The sequence below is a fragment of the Centruroides vittatus genome, unplaced genomic scaffold (assembly GCF_030686945.1).
Source record: "Centruroides vittatus isolate TY-2023 unplaced genomic scaffold, ASM3068694v2 scaffold_435, whole genome shotgun sequence".
Classification (NCBI taxonomy): Eukaryota; Metazoa; Arthropoda; class Arachnida; order Scorpiones; family Buthidae; genus Centruroides; species Centruroides vittatus.
Genome location: NW_027122708.1, coordinates 472,941 through 495,957, shown reverse-complemented (window position 1 = coordinate 495,957; position 23,017 = coordinate 472,941). Strand labels below are relative to the sequence as shown.

Genomic DNA, 23,017 nt, shown 5'->3' with positions numbered 1-23,017 from the left:
TTATAAATAAATTAACTGTTTTGGAATCATTCACATAATTCACATGTGATTATTTAAGTGATAGTTCACTGAGATTAAGAATAGATATAGCATTTAGAAGATTTTTAATTTCATTTTCATATTTATATATGAATTTGTATTTATTATAAGTTATATTCACAGACCATAAAAAATCTTTGAATTAAATTTGGCTTTTCAGTCAGAAAAAATGTATAATAATATATATAATATTATATATATTATTCAAATATCAGCAATAATTACAAATTTACTAATATTAGAATCTCATAGATATAAGCTTCATTTAAACTATTGTTATGCATAGAGAGTAAAATTGTCTTTATAAATTATATATCAATTGTGTTCAGGTCAAATTTTAAATATATATGAAACCTATAGTAAAGAATAGCAACAGATGAGAAGAATTCTTTCAAGTAAAAATGTCATTTAAAAATTAAAAAATTCTAACTTTGCTTTTTACAGAATTTTAACAATTTATCTTTTAAATTATCAGATATTATTGGATCAGATTTTAATCCAAACATTTTTTCTTATTTAATTACTATTAATATTTAAGATATCATGATTTTAAAGCCCCTAGTAGGGTTTCTGTACTGGGATCCTGACATCCTTGTTAGTTTTAACCATTTAAATCTCCCAAGAAATTTTTCTTATCCCAGGAAATCATGCAAATTCCTTAAAAATTTTGTTTTCCTTATTTTGTGTTAAATTGGGAAAATTTTGCTAATAGAAAGTATAATTCTAATTCATAAGTTGTTAGAATACAATTTATATTATTAATTTTAAGCTTCCTTATTTCTTTTTTTAAATTTTTGCTTATTATGGCATGTCACAGATTGTCAATAATCAATATATATTTGTTGCAGGACTGAAAAGTCATTACTTGTCGGATCCTGTAATATCTTGCATAACTGTGTTGATGTATTCTCAGCAGCAGGACTTTTGGTTAGTAAAATAGGAACAAGATTGAATGATCAGGATACTTGTATGACTATCTTTGTTTTTTATATTTACTATAAAAACTTACATTGATAATTTTATGTTATATTATTCTTTGCAATTTGAAAGTAATTTTCATTTTTTTCTTTAAATTTTCTACACAATTCAAAAACAATTTTTTAATACATAATTTAGACAGCATATATTTTTTTTGCCTATCATGGAGATTGAAGAATGTATTAAGCTACTAAAAAAAATGATAAATAATTATATCGTTCCTTTCAAGGATAATTTATTTTATATATTTCAAATATAATTAATTATATCCCTGGGTTTCCCAGAATCCCAGGACTTTTATCTCAAAATCCCAGAATAAGCAAAAGACCAGGAAATGAGAAACTCTAGTAACTAAATTATCTTTTAGATGTATTCTAAAAGTTTTATCTGTTCTAGTAACTGGTCATTTAACATCTATGATCTTATTTACATACAGTTTCACTAATTCAAAGTTGATTAATTAGTATTCTGTAGATTATATAATGTAATTTCTCATACCATAGACATCAAGATTACATTACATGTATTAATTCAAAATTTTAATTTCTTTACTGGTAATTTGAATGTAAATAAATTCACTATAAATTACAGATGATAGTCATCTTTCTCATATTTGCTTAATAAATAAGTGATCTAGTTAACTCTGCTGGCCACATCTTAATGTATATCTTCCATTTTTTTTAATTTGTAATGAAATATTCCTGGAATGTTAACTGTAATTGGTCTCTAACTCTAATAACATTTATTATGCTTTCACTCTGTTTTAATAAATATGGTGAATACTATATTTTTGTGAGAATAACCCATGAGTTATCTATATTCAACAGGTTTGGATTATGCAATGATAAAAGTTATCTGCTGATTTTAATTTACAATTGTAAACACATCAAATAGCTTTTCCTTTGTCTAAAGTTACTAAGAATGTTTTTAGAAAATTTAAAATTGCAGACATGGTTATCCGCCAAACAATTTTACCCCAAACTATCAAAGACACATATACACATGCCTTGCTTTTAGTTCTCTTTTATTCATTTTCTATATATCAATCCAAACTTCAATTGAATTAAGCATTCTTACTTAAATTGTATCTTAAAAGCTGATAATTTTAAAAAATTTTTTTAAAAGGTTTGAATAAAGTCTTTTAATATCTTTAGAGAGTGATATGCTTTATTAACTATCAGAATTTCTTTAAAATTTTTATCATGTGCATTATTTAGTATGAAGACTTACTAATATTTTAATAATTATTTTCACTGAAGAAAAATCCTTTATAGTTATATTATATTAAACTGTTAGATTTTGAATACGAAAAAAAGCATTTTAGAAAGTATTTTTTGATTATTAAAGGTATACATAACATTTAGGATTTATGTATGATTGCATTTTTAAAGGAAAGAAATAATGATTTAATGTACCGGTACAAAGAAAAACTTTTTCATATTAATTTGTTTTATAAGAAAAACATAAAAGAAAGATTTATATTCTGATGTATATTGTTATCTGTCATAATAAATGACTCTATAACAAATTTTTCAACTTCTAGTTAAACTTTGAAATAATATTAAAATACAAATATTGTGAAAGATATGGAAGTAAATTGTACATAAAAAATAACATGTATATCAATGAATAATATTTCATTATCAGTTTTTGTATAATATATAATGAAATTGAAATAAAATAACATTTTATATAAAAAGTAAATAACTTTATGATACAGTTGTTCAAATAGAATACTTATTGTCAGTATGTATTCATATATTGTTAATAGAAAAACATTTATTTGTAAAATAATTTTAGTTTCTAAATTACAGCTGTTATGTCACATTATATTAACATCCATAGTGTTTCACTAAAGTGAACTAGTATCCACCCATTTTAGGTGTACGGAGATAAAATTGTAAGTTTTTTAAAAAACTTCCATAAAAAGTTTTAACTAAATGTATTGTAGAAAGAGAAACCTCTTTATATAAAACATTTGAATGTTATATATGTTCACAGATGTTATTGTGAAAGATTTTTAATGTGTTCTTATGGTATGTAAAATTACTGTATCATAAAAATTCCCTTTCCACGATATCTAGATAATATTGTCCTTACTTATATTTCTTATATTTTTTTGTATAGCACTGAGGAGGGGTTTGGAATATAAGCAAACCCGAAATGCATTTGCAATGTAATCCTTTTTTTTTTTTTAAATAAAGATGTTTCTAACCATGATGCTGTGAGATAATTTACCAAACAAAAGTTTGGATTAAAGAGACATTCATACACAAGATCCAATATACAGTAACTACAAAACAGAAAAAACTTTATGATAATTCTTCTAGGTAAATTTATTGATTCTTATGATACCTGACAGTCCATCTCTTCCTTTTGGACCTGGAGGACCACGTGGACCTGGAAGTCCTTCAGTTGCTGCTTCACCTTTATCACCTTTTGGTCCAAGTGATCCAGGAATTCCTGGTAATCCAGGTTCACCTTTTCTTCCTGGAAATCCTGGAAATCCCTTCTCGCCTAAAATGTAATTTCAAATTACTAAAATTATGATTATTAAAGCTTTATTTAATTTTAATGATTTGTAACTTGATCAAAATTAAAGTCATACATATATTAAAATACTGTATAATATACTATGTGATTCCAATTTATGAATAATCTATATATGAGAATTTGTTACAAGTGTTTCCATTCATCTTTATTTTCAATTTATAAGCTAAAATATTCAATATAATGAGCATCAATCTATATTTAGAAGACAAAATACTTGATGCATTTTGCATTGAGCAACATTTACAAAAATAAAATATTCTAACCTTGAGATTGAAATTCCCACATGCTATGATTAGACAGCTTACAGATTCCAGACTATTTTCTTTGTTTAACACACATTATGCCTTTGTTTGTTAGAATTATTATTATTATTATTTATTATAATACAGTTGTGCAGTTTAGTAAACTTTTCTTTATATTACAAATCATTCTATCAACAATTACAATCTCAATTAATTAAAAACAATTTTATTTTATTTTTTACTGCTTACTTATTATCTTAACTAATTTTTATTTTATTATGATTAAATATGAATATGAAATGCTTGATAACTTGAATATTTTCTTATCTTATGTTGTATTTGCTTCTCTCATTTCATATTAGTTCCTTTTATATAATTATATAATATAATTGTATATAATAAACACTTTCAATTATTTTATTTCATTTTGTATCATTGGCTGATAGGCAAATATGTGTTTTGTAGCATTTTAATGTTATCTAGAAAACATGGAGTAGATGACTAGGATATACTAGAACAAAATACAAATTTTGACCATAGAAATAATGGAAAAGCTTATGAGAAGTTTTCAAGAATAAGGTTGTAACTTGGAGCAATACTGTATATAATTTTATTTTTCCCCATATATTCGATTTGTATATTTATATTTTATTTTTATTCTTTTTATTAATAGTAACAATAGATTTTAGGTAATTTAGTTTTCATTATAACCTAGTTTTAATTCTAGGAGTGTCAGTTGCATGCAGCCCATCATCCGTTTAATGTAGTCCTAAATAGTATAGCATACTAGATTGCTCAAAAATTTGTTTTGTCAGTAGATAAATTTTTTCATTTATTTTGTTACTTTTCAACTAAAAACCAGTTAAATACTTTTTGTTTTATATCTTTTTTGCAATTTTAACAATTTATTGCATTTTAGACATTCCTTTTAAATGTGTGTATCAAACATTTGCATCCAAAGATGTGGAATGCAAGTGGAGAAAATGTTGATGCAAATAAAAAAATCAACTTTTGTAATTCCAGCAATGTATTTATTAAGATAAAACGTCTTTGATCAGTTTGATTGATCTTCTTCAGTTACAGAAACTCTGAAGAAAAGAAAAATGCACAGAAAATCCACATGCATCGATTATCGCAATGCCAACATCTTTTCCAGTGCATGGTGGTCACTCTTTGAGATTTAATTTATTTAAGCACTCTTTGATTAATTATTTATCTTTATTTGTTACTTCATCATATGTATCAACTTTTATATTTATTTTACTGTTTTTATGTTATTTTTATGTTAATTTAAATTTTAAACTCTTGTTCCTTTTTTTTAATTCACACATTATGTTCCATGTTTTAAATTGTATAACTTGAGTTCTTTTCTTCAAAGTTTCTGTAACTGAAGAAGATTAAACTAATCAAAAACGTTTTTATGTTAATAAATATGTTGCTGGAGTTACAAACGTTGATTTTTTTATTTGGATCAAACATTTACATTATTATCTACAATTGAATATCTTTTTAAAATAACATCATTGAATGAGTTTAGACAATCTTGATGGATTTTCAACCCCTCTCATCTTACAACTCTTTTTGTTGCTCATATTGTATCTTCATATAAGATGTTTCACTTATAAAGATCTTCATAAGTAAAATGTCTGAAAAATGCAATGAAACCATCAAAATCCTTTTAGGTTACAAACCATTTTGAAATTGGAAACAGCAGTAATTAAAATATTTTGAGTTCAACATCTACATAAATTAAATTTTTCACATTTAGTTGCTCTGTATAGAATTAGTGTCATGAAAATATGTTAGTACACATTAAACACTATATAATTTAAGTGATGTATCAAAAACATTTAATTTATTGTTTAATATTTTACATTTACCATTTGTTTTGAATGCCTTAAAAAATATAAGCACAGACTGATAAATAATCATCAACTAATTTCTGTAGCCCATTTAAGGTATCAGCATAATTAATGTGGTCCACTAGATCAAATCAGTTGGACACCTGTTCTAAAAACTGTAATATATTTTGTAATGCTAAAACATGTAATATTTAATTATTTTTCTATAAGCTTATGTTTTTGTTTTTCTATAAGCTTTTGTTTTTCTGCCAAAAAATTTAACTATTGCCAAAATACTTAACCATTTGAAAAATTTAATTTTACTTGTACACTGAAATAAGTTTTGGAGTTTTATAAATATAGATATAATAAATTTGGCGATTTTTCATACTTTTATTATGATAATAAATATACCTTAATTTTGTAAGATTTTACTTTAAATATACTATTCAGAAAAATTTAATATAAATTAAAGTTCATAACTGTAATAAAATACCTTGAGGTCCTGGCAGTCCTGTGAGTCCTGAATCACCTTTTATACCTGGTAGTCCTGGGGGTCCAGGAGGACCTGGTAATCCAGGACCTGGTAATCCTGATTCTCCTTTTTGTCCTTTATAAATATTTGTAAAATAATTTTAACAACAGCAATAAAAAAAAAAATTTTTGTATTGCCAGGATTAAAAACTTATATTTTGTTTAATGTAAAAGTACCTTTTGGTCCAATTAGACCAGGCAAGCCATTATCTCCTCTTGGGCCTTGATCACCTGGGAAACCCATTGGTCCAGCCTCACCCTTTTCTCCTCTAGGTCCAGGAAAGCCTATTTGAAAAATAATGGCATATATATAAATATGTGTGTATAATCTTAAAATAAATATTGCAATACACCAAAATCATCTCTATTATAGAATATTTTATGTAATATAAAATGCTAAGTCATCATATTATTTTAAAATGTTTTGAATTATGTGCTGCAGTTAAATGCAATTTAAAGAAATACCCCAACTGATATAAACATAAACATTAATTGTAAAAATGATACATTAATTTTTATTGCAAAGAACAAATTTTTATTATTGTTTATATTTAATTAATGGTATTTTTAATTTTTCTAATTCTTATTCTTCAGCAAATATAGTCACTGAAAGCATCTTGCAATTATATTAAAAATGGAACATTAAGAAAATATTTTTATATAGTCCTAATTTCATATTTTAAAATGGATAAAACATATAAGAACAGAAAGTAACATACAATGCACCAGTTAAATAATGAAACTAAATTTGTTTTGTGTGTCAAAATTTTTGACATGGAGCAACATGCCATGATTAAACTTGAAAGTAAATCAAGACTGTGTGATGTATCAAAAACATATATGGTGATTACCGTCTGATTTGTGCACTTGTCTTCTAATACAGTAGTTTGCACATTTTCAAGAAAAAAATCTTGTCTGGACCAGTCAGTTTATATTTGATCCAATGATAACATAGAAAAAGCTTATGCCATTATGATACATAACAGGTGAGAGTAACCACTAAGCTATTTGTTGAATATCTTGAAGTCAATAAAGAAGTGGCCAAGCAAATATTAGAAAAAGATTTGTTGAAGGTTGTATCGTACTTTTTAATGAGTGAATAGAGAGAGCATCAGATTGAATGTTCTTGCAGTTTCACAAGTTTACTAATGATGACTATGATATGAGCTGCTCACTTGCCAAATCAATTAACTCCACAAAACAAAAAGTATAAAAATTGATAATATAAATTATTTTTTAAAATTCCTTTTAAACTTTAAATTTAAATAAACATTTAGAATGTATTGTTATATATCATTACATTAAACTATGCTTTAATATAACGATATGTAAATTTAGTTACACGATAAAATGTAGAAATAATGACAATTATATTAAGGATTTACAAATGGAATTAATTGATTTGGCCTGTGAATGGCTCATATGTTGCAAAGAATTGACTGGTGATGAGAGTTAATGTTTTCAACTCCTAGAATGAAATGATATAGTATGGAATAAATTTTCTCCAACAGAAGAAAATCAAGTTACAAAAATCATATATCAGGACAATGCTGCCTGTTTTTTTCTGATACTTTCAGAATTATTCATAAATTTGTTTCTGAAACTACTCAGTTAGTATTATTTAGCAGTGATGGAACACCTTTACAAGCATAAGCACTATATTAGAAATGAGTAGTTTCAAAGCAATAGTTGGCTGCTGTTACATAACAATGTGCCTGCTCACTATGCATTGAATATGAAGCAGTATTTTGAATTAAAATTTGTGAGATCAAGCATTCCTTCATTCACCAAATTTGGTAGTGGCAGACTTTACATTTCTCTAAAGATAAAATTGGCCCTAAAAAAAACAGTTTCAATGAAATTAGTGCCATCTAATATGATATAAATGAGCAACTAAAAAGGATTTACTTTCCATTTGCTTTTTGAGAATCTCTATAAATTATCTTAGCACTGTGTGGAATTAAATTGATTATATTGAAAACATGTAATAAAAATTCTAAATATATTCATTATTTTTTTCATAATAAATTCAATATCATTAGTGGCCAGTTATAATTGTGTGCGTATCTTTTTATTAAAATATCAATGTTAATTCAATCATTTTTTTAAGGATGCCAATTCCTTACAAAAGTATTTGTTGAAATGGTTGTATTAGTAAATATGGTGTCAAGTTTTGTCAAGTATGAAGATTAATAGTAATATTAACTAGAAACAGCATTTTCATTTTATAGGACAGATTTCTGTTATAATCAATATAAACATTATTAAAGTCATTGTTTTGTCATATTCTATGTTTACAGACATTTATATTATATTTATTATAATACATAATTTCTGATGCATAGAAAAAATGTTCATTACTTTCCAGAAGAAGTAAAAATTTGTGTGTATAAGTTTTGTTCTTTAAGAATAATACTTCATTTAAGAACAGTTCTCAATAAAATTAAAAACAAAACTAAAAATAATGAATTTTAAAAATTAAACATGTCAAAATATTATATTACCTCTTGGTCCTGGTTGTCCTGGTGCTCCATCTTCTCCTGGTTCACCTTTGAGACCTGGCATTCCATCCATACCAGGGAGACCTGGTATTCCAGACATTCCACGAAGTCCTTTTTCTCCAGGAGCACCAGGTATTCCTGGTGGTCCAGGTGGTCCAGGAGGTAGATATTTAACTAGATCTTCAGGTTTTGATAATTTACCTATTTAAAATTACATTTGATTAATTAATTATTTGAAAATTTGAAAAAATAAATTAATAAATATATTCCAGTACATCATGATATAAGTTAAAGTAATCAATAATTTTAGAATAGATTATTTAATTTAAATTTGAATAATATTTTCTGATTTATCAAATTAAATTAGAAATTAACTATAAATAAGTTGTTCCATCCATCCCACTAAAAATTAAAAAAAGCTATTAAGAAATTTTCAAAATACTAAATTTGTTCAAGCAGAAAGGTCTGACTTGATGGGTGAAGCAATGAGTTGACTGCCTCAAGTAAAAAACTGAGAAGGACAGCAGAAAGAGAAAAAATCTTTTATCATTTATATTATTCTTCTAAAGATGAAAATATGAATTTGAAAACCTTATAAAATAAAATCCTATAAAATTTAAATTCCTCAAAACATTTGATTTCTTAGTTGTTTGTTATTACAAAATAACAAACATGTTTCTATAAATACAATATTAAATTTTTACAAATATAAACATCCATAAACCTGATTATTTGATTAAAACCAAACAACTGCTGAATTATATCAAGCTATATAGTGAGTGATCGGTTAATGAACATAATCCATTCCAAGAGTTTGTTCGCTATCCAAATTGTTCGTTAACCGATTATCGATTTACCATAGGTTTTTATGGAAATTTGATTAATTCATTCTGGAGACCTCAAAAAATAAAAAATATATACTTTCTTACTATGTTTATTTATATGTAATAATAAAAATACATATATACATAGTCTTGCATTTTTATTAGTCATGTTTTTTCCATTTGTGGAGGTTAAAGAATCTGTCTAATGCTTTTGTCGATTGCTTTTCTCTCCTCTTCAGAATTTTTCAGAAGTAATTAATAGCATTGTAATTGTAGAAATCCCCAAGCCTATTAACCTCAACCTGGTTTGGATGCCATTCTAAGACCACTGTTCTGACATCCTCCCTCTTCTTCATAAGAACTTTAGTAGCAGATTGGCATTAATATGATTTTTAAGAAGAAAACATAGAGTTTCTTCTTGGTGTTCTTCTGTTGTCAGATCCATTTCAGGTTCCATTATGAGCTCTTCAATGTTCTTTATCGCTCAGATGTGATTTTTGTTACTCCTTTAGCTGCTTGAGTCTTCTTGATTATACTGTATCTTTCTTAGATAAGATTGAACTGCGACCTACTGTAGACTTGTTCAAGCCATACTGCCCAATAACATCAGACACTTTCTGCCCACTCTCTATCTTTGCTATTATACTCTCACCTTTCGAAAATAAAAACCAACGCAAAAGTTAATGAGTCTCAAAAGTACTATAAAAGAATTGTTTCTGTCAGAAAAATAAAAGGCTGGAATTACAAGGGAGAGTTTCAAATTTCGGAGGAATGCTATCCGATCAGTATATACCAGGTTGAGTACCAATGTTGATGTCTCCCACACTCCGAAAAGTTTCAAATTGTTGCCCGAAAACAAGGATAGACCAATCAGTATTCATTATTTTACATCAATTCTTCTTGTGTTTATTCTGTGAGGTGTTCGCTGTCCGAACATAAAAATCTTTCGCGAAAGTGTTCATTATCTGATTTTTTCATTAACCGAACTGTTTGTTAACTGATCACCCACTGTATTAAAATATTAATTTAATTATAATTATTAAATTTATCAAGAGATGATGCCAAACACCTACCTATAGACCAAATTGCTTAACGTTTAATTATTAATCATAGAATTAATATAGCCAATAAAATCCAGCAATTGTTTGGCTTTATTAAATTTTTAAAAACAAAATATTTAAATATAGTATTTTTACCTGGTTCTCCTTTTTGTCCCTGTTCTCCTGTTAAACCTGGATATCCTCTTTCACCAGGATCTCCTTTTTCACCTGGATGACCAGGATAACCTAATCCAGGTTCACCTTTCAGTCCAGGAATACCTGGAAGTCCAGTTTCACCTGGTCTTCCAGGTGTCCCAATAAAACCAGGAAGTCCCTGTTAAATCAAATGATATTTTATTGTGTGTTAATATTAATTTTAAATTATTCTGTTTTAATGATACAATTACTATAATTTTTCATTCTTGTTAAAATTAATATTTTAGAAATCCAAAATAAAGTAATTAACAAATTACAAAATTTTTTACATTAAATATATCTTACTTTGTCTCCTTTTTCACCTTGTGGTCCTGGTGGTCCTGAGGCACCTGCAACTCCTGGAAGCCCATCTTTACCTGGTGGACCAGGTATTCCTGGTGGGCCAGGTTCACCTTTTTCTCCTAAAATTTTTATTAAAAGATTTAAAGAAAATTCTATATTATAATTATATGTTTAAAATAATATTTACCTGGTCTTCCTAATACCACATTTGGTGGAATAACAGCTGGCTCTCCTTTCATACCTTTTTCACCATCTCTACCAGAAATTCCTGGAATACCCTAAATGATAATATATAGTATGATTTTTAAAATTCTATAAATTAATATTACAATATGAAATTGTAATATTTAATAGTGAAAGAGTCATGTACATTTAGAGTACATAAATGGCCAAATATGCTTTCATACATGAAATAAAAAATCTTTAAGCATGAAATAAATAAATATATAAATTACTAATAAAAAGATGATTCATAATGGGATAGAATTTTGGTTATTTTGGATCTTAGTGGTCATGTTCATCTAAGACTATAACACAGATAGAAGCTTGTTGTCTAAATAAAAAAATTACCGATAGAGAATTCAAACAGCAATTCAGCTTAAAAATGCTTTTTATTAAGTTATATTTGAAAATAAAATATTTTCGCTTATATTCTATTGATGCAATGTGCTGATGATAAAACAACATTCAAAAATAAATAAAAATTTGATTTTTGTTCTAAAAAAACAATTGTTTTAAAATTTAATTTTGACAAAAATCTTGTTTATCACAAAATAAATTAATTTTAAATTTAATAAATATTTTTTCCTTCAAAATCAAAAACTTATTTTAAATTAAATGTAATATTTGAAAATTTATCAAATAAATAGTGAAATAAATGTAAGTTAATATAAGCTAAATTTTATTACATTTTTTAACATTTATAAAAAATGAATCAAGTTTTAAAGTATAGTTTCATAATGTAGTTTTAAAAATTTAGAACATGTTCTAAATTTTTCAAACTGTATTTAGTAATATTCCTTTCCCTGTTTTTATCTAAAGGTGATGGTTATGTATTATCATCAAAAGTACTTGTAATTGCATTTGTAATTGAACTTATTATTGTCTTTATTTTCATCATCATTTTATAAAAATACCAAAAAGACAGTTTTTTTATTCCTATTGATTTATTTGACATGTGCAGGATTCCTACTCAAACTTTTGTTTTAAATTCCATGACTTTCTCTGATCAACTTTGTACAAATTCCCTGACCCTTACAGTATGGCACATTGACAAAATAAAACATTACTTGACTTACTATGCACATATGCTAGTGCTTCTCCAACTTTTTAACTGGTTATTTTTTCTAATTAACAGTTATATATTTTTTATAATCGATGAATTAGTAAAATTAAAAAGAAAATAAAAAAGACAGAATTATGGCATGTCTTCTCTACACAAAACTAAAATGTTTTATTAAATAATAATTTATCCTGTTATTAACTCATAACTGTAAAACTTCATGGCTTTGAAAAGAAGAAAAAAGCCATTAATTATTATTAAAAAAATTCAGTATAATCCATGTACCTGTACAAAAGTATAAATTTATTAAATTTGTCCTTTAATAAATTTTCCAAACTTTATAAAATATTAATAAACTGGGAAAAAGTTTCAGAAATCAGAAATTGTTTTATGCGATATGCTTCTTGTCTAGTCTTGTGTTCAATTATACAAGCACTAAGGTGGCTTTTATTCTTTGCTAGACTTTGCTATTGATGGTATAATAAGTCTATAAAAAAAAAAAAGCCACCTTAGCACTTGTATAATTGAGAAATTGTTTTGTTATGCAATCAAAATTATTAAAATGAAAAATGATAAATAATACCATTTGAATTAATGTTAAGTTATTTATCATTTCTGGTTCTTTGTTATCATTTTTTTCTATCAGTTCATTAACATCTTTCCTCAAATTGAAAGTGTAAATTTCAAGAGTTAGAAAGTTAAAATATTTCAAAGATTTTTTATCAACATTAGATTATTAAGAGTATTAGATTTTTCTCTCAAACTTGTAATATTGCATAATTAATACAGCAGTTTTAAAATCTAAAAGTATTTTAAAATTTAAAAATAACAATTGATATTGTTGTATGCTTGTATATTTTGTGTGCTATAATTTTGGTGAAATTTTGGATCCTGAAAATATTCTGCACTCCCTTTTCATAAGTGCATTGTACCACAATACTTCTTTCTGCCTGCAGACAGCTACACTTGGTCATGCTGTCAGCAAACAAAATCAACAAGGCAATCACGGAAACAAATTCCCTGACCAAGTGCATAAGAACCCTGTATGTGCCTTAATATATTGCATTTAAAAAAAAAGTGAAAACAAACCAAATATACCCAAAATCAGTAAAACTATTTAATGTGTGGCATGATGCAATTTATTCATGTATAGTTTTTAAGTTATGTTATTTTCATTTTCTATCACTTCCCTTTCCTAGCCTACCAATTTTCCTTTTGTTCTTGATTTTCCTTTGTTTCCTGAGTTTGAGAACTTTCCACCCTTGCCCTACTTCCGCACTTGTGAGTGTAGGCAGCACTTTTTGGTCAAACATCAGTGTAGTCAGCACTTTTTGGTCAAGTTCCCAAGGAAGACAGATGTGCAGAAGATGATCTCCGGGCTTTGAGTAGCGTGAGAAGCGACCAGGTACGACCGCCAAGATATACGGTTGGTACAGAAAGTGCCAGTGAGTCCTGAGAGTTGAAATGGGAAATCTCTTTTAAAAGACTGATAAAAAGAGAACTAGTGACAACTAAGAAAGAAAATACATATACCAGTGAAATCCAGGAGAACTGCAAAGGTATATTTGGACAGTTTCATCATGATATGTGAAGCGACAGGTACCGCTTTTCTAAGACTTCTTTCTTTGTAAATCTATCCCTCCCTATCTAACATCTCTTCCCTCCTTTATCAATAATTAGAGTAAAAATATAGGCTGTAAGGTAGTTTTAAGCATGGCTGATCTTTGTGTATATCTTTGTGATTTGAACCCCGTGTGTGTGAATCCCGAAAAGTGGTTGAGATCCTTTTGTGTAACAATCTTGATTGTACTATACTGTTGTATAAGAGTATTCACTAACAACACACCAGATGGGACCTGATGTTTTTTCTTGTGTTCATACTGTATAAAATAAAGTTTTGTTCTTTATGTTATACCTGTTTCTTATTCTTGTTGCACTGAACACTACAAATGATACAAACGTTTTCATCTGTTACCCACAAACATCATCAGGTATATATAATTGAATACCAAACAGAACAACTTTAAGCCATTGTAGGATGGTTTTTGGGTAATGGATGAAAACATTCACATTATTAAATAGTTTTACTGGTTTTTGATATACTTAGTGTTTTTTCATTACATACAGCCAGTTTTTGGAAGAAGTGAAAGTGTAAAAAGAAAATTATTTTACCTCATCACCAGGAGGACCAGGTAGTCCAGTTCGTCCATCTTCTCCTCTTTCTCCAGGTAACCCTGGAAGACCACTAGGTCCTCTTTCTCCTTGTATTCCAGGTAGCCCATCAAGTCCTCGCTCTCCCTTTTCACCTTTTGTTCCAGGAATACATGCAATGCAACTACCACCTCGATCACCTAATTTAATTAAAAGTATTTTTAATTTATAAATTATATATTAAAAATATTTAATTGATATAAAATTCTAATATCTATACACAATAAAATTAGGTAATTATTATTAAATTTTAATTAAACATTAATGGTATTGAACAAGTATTGATGTTAAAAAGCTTACAAACTTCGTCAAACTTAATTGTCAAATAATATCAATTAAGAGGTGATAACATTGTTAATGTTATCAAAACCATATAATGTTTCATATTTGTTACAGTTGCATTTATCTCATTTACATTAATAGTTAGAATATTAATTCATTTTTATATTAGTAGATTTCACTATTTTATTTCAGAATATTAATTAAAGATTTTATGAGAAATTTTATATAATTTAATTTGAAACTTTTCCTTTTCCCCTCACTCATTTGCCCTCAGGGTACTAAGAGAGTGTCTTTTAATCATACCTATAACAGATTCAACCAGGCTGAGAAAGGGGGTGGCTGGATAGTGAGGTAGAAATCCAACATATCTCAGACATACCTTCCATGAAAAATTCTTGGGGTAAATTGTCTGAATTTAATCCTATATTCCCCAGAGCAGCAACTAACACTTCAACCAGCCAAAATGTTTTATGGCTGAATGGCCAGAGTGTACCACAAGATACACTCAAATACTGTTTACTATCATACCAATTTACTTGGTACTCAATCTTTCAGCAGCCAGTTTGCCTGCAGTGAAACTTTTCTTTATCAAACTGCTTTTCTCAAATAAAAAGTCATAACACAATGTTTTCTTATACTAAAATCAAAAAAGTAACTATTCTATAGACTTTTGAACCTAATTTTTCAACTGAAAATGAACATACTTCTAGAGTCTCTTTATATCATGAGTTAAAATATGTTTCATTTGAAAATGTTTCACTTTCTAAAAGTGAAGTAATAAAGTCTAGAATTCCTAAATTTTTATGATAATTAAGCGATAATTTAATGACATAGTTCAGATTCTGTAGTTATCAGGATGATATTCTTTTTAAAATGTAAAGCACATCATTACTCATAACATAAGTTATATGTGAATGTTAATAATGAATTATTTTAAGTAATATATGCATATTAGAATGTAATGATGAGAACAAGAACTACTTTGTTGATTTTTATTTTTTTGTTATTACAAGCTTAGTTGTAATCTGATTTATCTTCTGTATTGATGGCTGGATTGTTGCATAAGTTGGAAAAAAGTGTACTACTCATCAATAATAAAAACTTAGAAATGCATTTGCCCCTTCAACAACCACTTCACTGCTGTATAGCTTGGTAGTGATTCTTATATGAAAAAGCATAAGAGATTTTTACCTTTACAGCTGAAAAATTGAATTTAGATGGTTTATCAATAAATATTTTAATAATTTTTAACCTGAACAAATAATGCATTACAACTTCTTAATTGATTAAAAAAAGAAGCTTTTTCATTAAGAAAAATTTTAAGTTAGAAATGATAGCAATAAAATTTAAACCTTTACACAGGATCTGAATTAATATTCTCAAATATGATTAATAAATTTTTGTATAAACAGTATTTACTATTCATTATTAATTATTAAAAAATTCATATTAAAGTTGATAATACTAACTTTTAATAAGAAGATAAATTATCTGTATAAAATGCTTACTTTCAGGTAGTCAACTGTTTAAATTTTTCATGAAGGAATGTTTTTGTCCTGTTTTGGGACAGCTTCAGCTGTTTAATATACACAAGTTACTGTTCCAAACTGAATTCAAATTCATTTAGAACAGTGACTTGTGTACAATAAAAAGCTGAAGTTACATGTATATAGATGCAATGGATTCAAAATGAGAGATGACTCATTCCTTAGTTTCAAATTCCATTTACCAGAAGGAAAGTTAACATATATTTACTTCAATATGGATATTCCCAATAAACAATGCTAAAATAGACCCATGTTACTAAAAGTTTTTTGTTGAGATGTAGGTTTTTACAGGATTGAGTTCTTTGATCCAAAACTGATTGGTTTTGAACCTTGTCTCTCAAAATCTGATTAGTCCCTCCTTGTCTCCAAGTGAAAATTAAGACTTTTTTAAATTATGAGAATGATTGATATTGACAACAATTTGATACCAAATTCAAACCAAAAGATATCTATCTGATCTTAGAACCCTCATTGTTTAAATCTGCTGGTATCTACCAATGTTCGTCCAACAGATAAATGAAGAAAGTTTCTTATGATTCAAAAAAATGCTAACAAGTCAAAACAGCAAAATTCTTGCACAAAAAGTGAAGATGTTAAGGTGAGTCCCTGGATATTCTCACAATCCAGAGCATCACACAATTTCTGCTTTTAGGGAGGTTTTTTTTTTTTTGATAATTCAAGTATCATCTTATCTGCCAAATATAATGAATAATGAATATTTCTTGTAATATAATTCTTAAAATTAAAATGTTAAAATTTTTCAAATAATACACAAAAACTGCAGTAGGTAACTAACTACAGATAAGTGTTGACAATGACAATATACTTAATAGAATCTATGAAGAGAATGAAGAACTGCATGGAGTAGAGGAGAATGACTTTTTCTCCTCTTGCAGAGTTAGTACAGTGATCCAAAGAGGCAGAATTAAAGAGAATTGCTGCCATGTAATAGCAGGGTTTGGCCACAAATAAGAGACATACTAATACAGATGAAACACATAGCAATCTCATGGACAAATATACGAATCAACGACTTTATTTCACTTTTGAGATGCTACAAATGTTGTGGTTATGAACACCTAGCAAAAGACTGCCTGGATATCCAAAGATGCAGTCATTGTTCTAAACAGCACCACTATAAGGACTTTCACAAAAAGGAGGACATTCCATGTTGCATAAACTGCAAACTTGCTAATAAGAAACTCCCTGATGGAAGTCTTCAAACAACAGATCATAATGCATTTAATCCAACATGCCCAATAACAGTCCAAATAAAAATCTAACAGTGAAGCAAACGAACTATGGACTCTGAAGCACCCTTGACAAACAACACAGAATCTCCATCCTCCAACACTGATAATCCCTTCACTATACTACAGATTAATACCCAACATAGTAAGACAGCCTCTTCTCTACTTGTCCAATTAGCAAAAGAAAAGAATGCCAATTTACTATTAATACTATATTTTGTTTGAATTCTCTCTGTTATTCTAACTGCCTGAGGATGACATCCATAAATTGCATCAAAAGTGCTTGCAGAAATAAAATATTTCTTTTAATTTCATTTAACGCCTCCTTATCTGAAGTTTTTAATTGTGTTAAGATTAACTATTGGTCACATAAATTTAAAATTCGGTACTAAATGCAATACACATGCACAACTCAGATGCAAGTGCTGATTGGCTAGCGTATGTTGGATAATCACTCCTCAATGTATTATTATCACTTTGCCCGACTAGATGATAGCAGTATTCATAATGACCGGGCATTATGAAAAATGCCCTATTAATCACTTGGTCCATAACATATACATTTTCAGAGTAAGTTTTCTGAAACTGAAATGTTTCTTAAACATGTTTAATCCTAAAAAAAGTCATTGCCTATTATAACATAGGCTATTTATTATTAAAGAATAAATTCATTAATATATTTAAATAAAAGTAAAATATAATTATTATATACATAGACTGTGTCAAAAATATATGTGAGAATTACAACAATAATGTCCTATATACTGTTTATAATTTTCATGCTGTTTTGGGGCTATATATTGTCATGAATATCCATAATTTATTTTATAGAGAAAAAAGTTTGCATTCTAATAGAAAGTTTCTGAAGGAAACAATAATAATATCAAAATAATACACAAAATAACTGTAAATGAAAATTTTCATTTAACAATGATTTTAAGCTGTGAATTTAGTTTTTCATAATCATGTAAACTGATGAACTGGTTTTATGTAATAAATATTAAAATATATATGAAAATCTTGATTCTGTGGACAAAGATTATTTAGAGTTCTGAATGTGTATAGTTATGAGAAGATTATTTAGAAATATAAAACATTTAAAAGTCTATAAAAGAAATAAAAAATAAATATAATAAAAATAATTCTATGATTTAATTTTCAGTTTGTCTGTTGATAATTAACTTCTTACTATTAAATAAATAAAATTATTTAATAAATTCTATTCGTACCATGAAATAAATTCATTGGCATAAAAAATATGCTACTCAATTAACTTTATAAAAGAAAATTGAATAATCTGCATGTATTGTATTCTTAGATTTGAAAACAAATTTATATGTAGTATTTATTGCAAGCAAGTATACATTCTAAAATTGATTCTTATTTGATATTTCCATTTAATTTTAATTTTTTATGGTTTATATAATTTCTTTATTTAAAAAGACTTTGATTTTTGAAAATTGAAAATTGAAGTATTTTAAAATTAAATACTTTCATAGTGAAATTAATAAATATTAATAAAAAAATCAGACTGTTTTATTTGATTGAAATATTGTAAACAAATTTATAAAATCCTAATTGAAATCAAAACTTTAAATTTAAAAACCTACATTATTTTTTATAAATAATAATAATCATAATTTTTTTAATAAGTTAATTTACCTTTTGGTCCTGGTAATCCCGGTATACCTGGCCTTCCTGCAATTCCTTGATAACCCCGTTCTCCTTTTGATCCTGGAGGACCAGCAGGTCCAGGTATTCCTTCTCTGGTATCTCCAGGAATACCTATAAAAAAAAATAATAATAATAATTTATAAAGCAGTGTAAAGATTGTACTGTAAAGACAAAACATCAACATTGGTTTTCAATATGTTTTATTTAAATTTTATCAGAATATTAAATTTATATAGAATTATATTTGATGATATAATAAATTATATCATCAAACAATCTAAAAATAAGCTAATGATTAAAACTAAGTGTATTTAACTGTTCTAAAACTTCAGATTTTATTATATAATACCTATTGTCTAAAAACTTAACTAAATATTGAGCTAATACTTTTTAATAAATATGTAGATTTAGATAGGACATAATTTGAAAAGTAACATAATATATTTAAATTAACACTAGATAGCCTATACATTTAAACATGCACAGTTGCATGCAATATTATTAGATAATTTTTAATAAATAGAAAATATGTTTAAACTAAAAACATCTATCCTAAATTTATAAATTTAAAAAATTTCTTCTATGACCCTTTAAAAAAGAAAATGATCAAATATTATAACAGAACAAATGATTAAAACTTTGCTTTACTTTATTAACATACACCTATGTTATAATGATACAATACCTCTTTCTCCCTTTGGGCCAGGTTCACCCTTTGCTCCAGGAAGACCATCTAATCCAGGGCTTCCATCCATTCCCTTTGGTCCCTGAATTGACACACCAGGATTTCCTTTAGGACCTGGTTCACCTTTTGGTCCAGAAACGCCAGGTAATCCTGGCTGACCTTGTAATCCATTTAATCCAGGTAATCCAGATTCTCCTTTGGTTCCTTTAATGCCAGGAGGTCCTTCTCTTCCTGGAATACCAGGAACTCCTGGACCCCCAGGTGGACCTGGTGGACCTCTCGGTCCTATACCACCTGTTAAAATTTAAAACGTTATTTAAATATTAGTTATATAACCATCAAATATTCCTACTTTACAGCTAATCTTTATTCCTTAAATATTATTTATTATTATACAATGTATTTATACTTTTATTTTTAACAATAAAATTTATATATGTAGTGATTAAAGCTATAAATTGATAAAAATTAATAAGAAAAATCGAAGAATTTAGAAGCATAAGAATATAGAAGCAAAAAGCAAGATTTGTTAGTCTTGCTTTTTGCTTATATCGTCCATCATCTTAATTTTAAGATAGATTGACATTGTGAGTTTCATCATTATAAATTTGTTATGGTTAATACAATTTGTAATGGGAATCACAAAAGATAACTGTTGTTTTATGTTTGTATGTACCTTGTTGGTTTCCCATGCAACCCAGATTAAAAATAAATATCACAGTAGCATAATTCTGTTTAGTGTATCCTACAAAGCAAATGCCTCTCAAACTGGACAAACAAAAATACACTTCTACAATATCTCAATCCAATCCAGCTGTAGCTAACTCACTATAAAACTAATGTTTTTGGACAATGGACCTTATCATGCATGCTTTGATCAATTTTGCTGTAGTGAATTGGATTAAACATAAATGATAAGCTCAATTGTTTGTATAGAACAGCTAAGAGTGTGGCCGTCGGCCATGTTTTTTTGTATAATTTTGTACATATGTTCGTATTTTATTGGATTAGTTTTAAGTCTTTCCTGTTTCTTTGTTCTAAAATTCTTCCTAGAACGTTTTCTTAATCCTTCTCCCATGGGGGTAAGACGACCAGTTCCGAGAACGTGGGAAAACAAAAGAAGAGTGTGGAGCCTGAGGGTAAAACGGCTGAAGAGAGACCATTTCTTGTGTGGGATCCGAAGGAAGAAGCACGAGGAAGGCAGTGCTCGAGAGTAAAAAAAAGGAAAGAAACAAAAGAATACGAGAAACTGCAAGGTGCTAAGGGATCCGAGAAAGAAGTGGAGAACAGCGAACATATAAGTAGAACATCGAGACAAGTTAAAAGATAAGGTCTACGGCAACAGAGGAGTCAAAAGAGTATAAAGGAGAAAAGAATCGGAGAAGGTGTCCTACCCCAAGATTCATCGATACAAAAAAAAATCCCGGGTATTTTCTAATCTTTCTCTCTGTCCTTTATTCTTAATTTCCATTTTTTCATTTTTATTTTAGTTATAAGATAGATGTAAGTTTAGTTTTTAAGTTAGAGTAAAAAATATATCGACCCGCGTATATTTGTCACGTACCACAAAGTCTTGTTTGTTGGTTAGATAAAAAGAATTGGTCAACGCCTGTGTATCTTGACTATGTAAGTGAGATAAAGTTGGGATCGTGTAAAAAAAGAACCGTTTCGTTGTGAATAAATATAACACTTTGTGCTATTTTTGTAATCAAAGTCTTAATTTTTTGTACCTTCCTGCTTGCGGGATCCAGTACGTATCATAACGAACATCACAAGAGGATTAGGAGCCTTCAAGGTCTTTAAAGTGGAAAGAAGAGTCACCTGAATCAGTTTTAAAGAAGAAAAATGCATAGCTCATGCCTAGCAAGCACATTATGATTTAAATTTATGATTAATTACATCATCTGACTATCAGCATTGGATTGGTATGTTTGACCTTCAATTATTCCTAGTTCTTTGGACTGTTCCTTTTCAAATCAGATAATGCCTGACAAAGATCTTAGGTGTAAATCAAAAACTTTAGTTTTCTAGTGAATTAACTACAGCTGACTGGATCAAGGTATTGAAGAAGTATATCCTACAAAGTATATATCTGGAGTCACTTGGGTTATTTGACAATAATCATTATCTCAATTCATGGAACAGCATAAGCATTTTTAATTTAATTTTCTAATAATAATAATAAATTTAAAATTTATGATATATGTCATGAAATATGTTTATCTAAATGAAAAATTCTTTACTACAGCTCTAAATATGGAAAATAAAATAAACATATAATGAAAAATAGTATTAAAATATTATTTTTTACATTATAAAACATATATATCTTTTACATTCATCTTTTATAAATAAAAAGGTATACTTTACCTGGAAGTCCATTCGCACCAGGATATCCAGGAGGTCCAGGTAAGCCTTTAGGACCAGGTATACCAGGAGGACCAGCTCTACCTTCAGAACCCTATATTGTAATTTATACATATATTATATATATATATATATATTCTAGTTAAATGTTACTATACTTATTAAAATCTGAATATAGTACTGTAATTGCATCCAAGAAAACTTTTAATGATTGTTTATATTTATTAGTCATCAAAAAATATTTCAGTTATTATTCGAATAAATGTTGAAGAAAGTTTATTGTAATACAATATTCTAAGTTTAATATTCTATCACAAAAAATATAAACTTTTTTTATATCTTAAATTTCATAATTATAGAATAATTTTATTTTATTATTATATAATTTACATAATTATAATTACATTACATAATTTTTATCATTAATTAATTTTATTAAATTTGCTAATATCTTTTTTATTTATTGTTCAATTATCATTTTACTTTTTACTATTACTGAAGCATTTACTCCTTTCAAACATTTACTAAAATGTTGTATTAATTTATTAAAGAGACTGATAAAATATGAGAGACGACAAAAAAAAGTTGATTTGTGTTGGACAGGTTGTGATATTATTTTTGGTCCAGCTAAGAGCTTATATTGTCCATCATCTTAATTTTAAGATAGAT

General features: G+C 27.3%; 1 protein-coding gene across 3 annotated transcripts in view; it reads right to left on the bottom strand.

The window, feature by feature from the left end:
- The window catches only part of Col4a1 (Collagen type IV alpha 1), a 118,090-nt gene that overhangs the window by 32,439 nt on the left and 62,634 nt on the right, over positions 1 to 23,017 (bottom strand). For all 3 annotated transcript variants that reach the window (XM_067287071.1, XM_067287072.1, XM_067287073.1), the window contains 11 exons: positions 22,352 to 22,442; positions 19,982 to 20,275; positions 19,285 to 19,407; positions 14,505 to 14,683; positions 11,238 to 11,328; positions 11,054 to 11,169; positions 10,709 to 10,886; positions 8,692 to 8,889; positions 6,365 to 6,472; positions 6,150 to 6,263; positions 3,373 to 3,534 (listed from right to left, as the gene is read on the bottom strand). In XM_067287071.1, the coding sequence (XP_067143172.1) occupies positions 3,373 to 3,534; positions 6,150 to 6,263; positions 6,365 to 6,472; positions 8,692 to 8,889; positions 10,709 to 10,886; positions 11,054 to 11,169; positions 11,238 to 11,328; positions 14,505 to 14,683; positions 19,285 to 19,407; positions 19,982 to 20,275; positions 22,352 to 22,442 (1,654 nt within the window). The remainder of the gene's footprint in view (positions 1 to 3,372; positions 3,535 to 6,149; positions 6,264 to 6,364; positions 6,473 to 8,691; positions 8,890 to 10,708; positions 10,887 to 11,053; positions 11,170 to 11,237; positions 11,329 to 14,504; positions 14,684 to 19,284; positions 19,408 to 19,981; positions 20,276 to 22,351; positions 22,443 to 23,017) is intronic.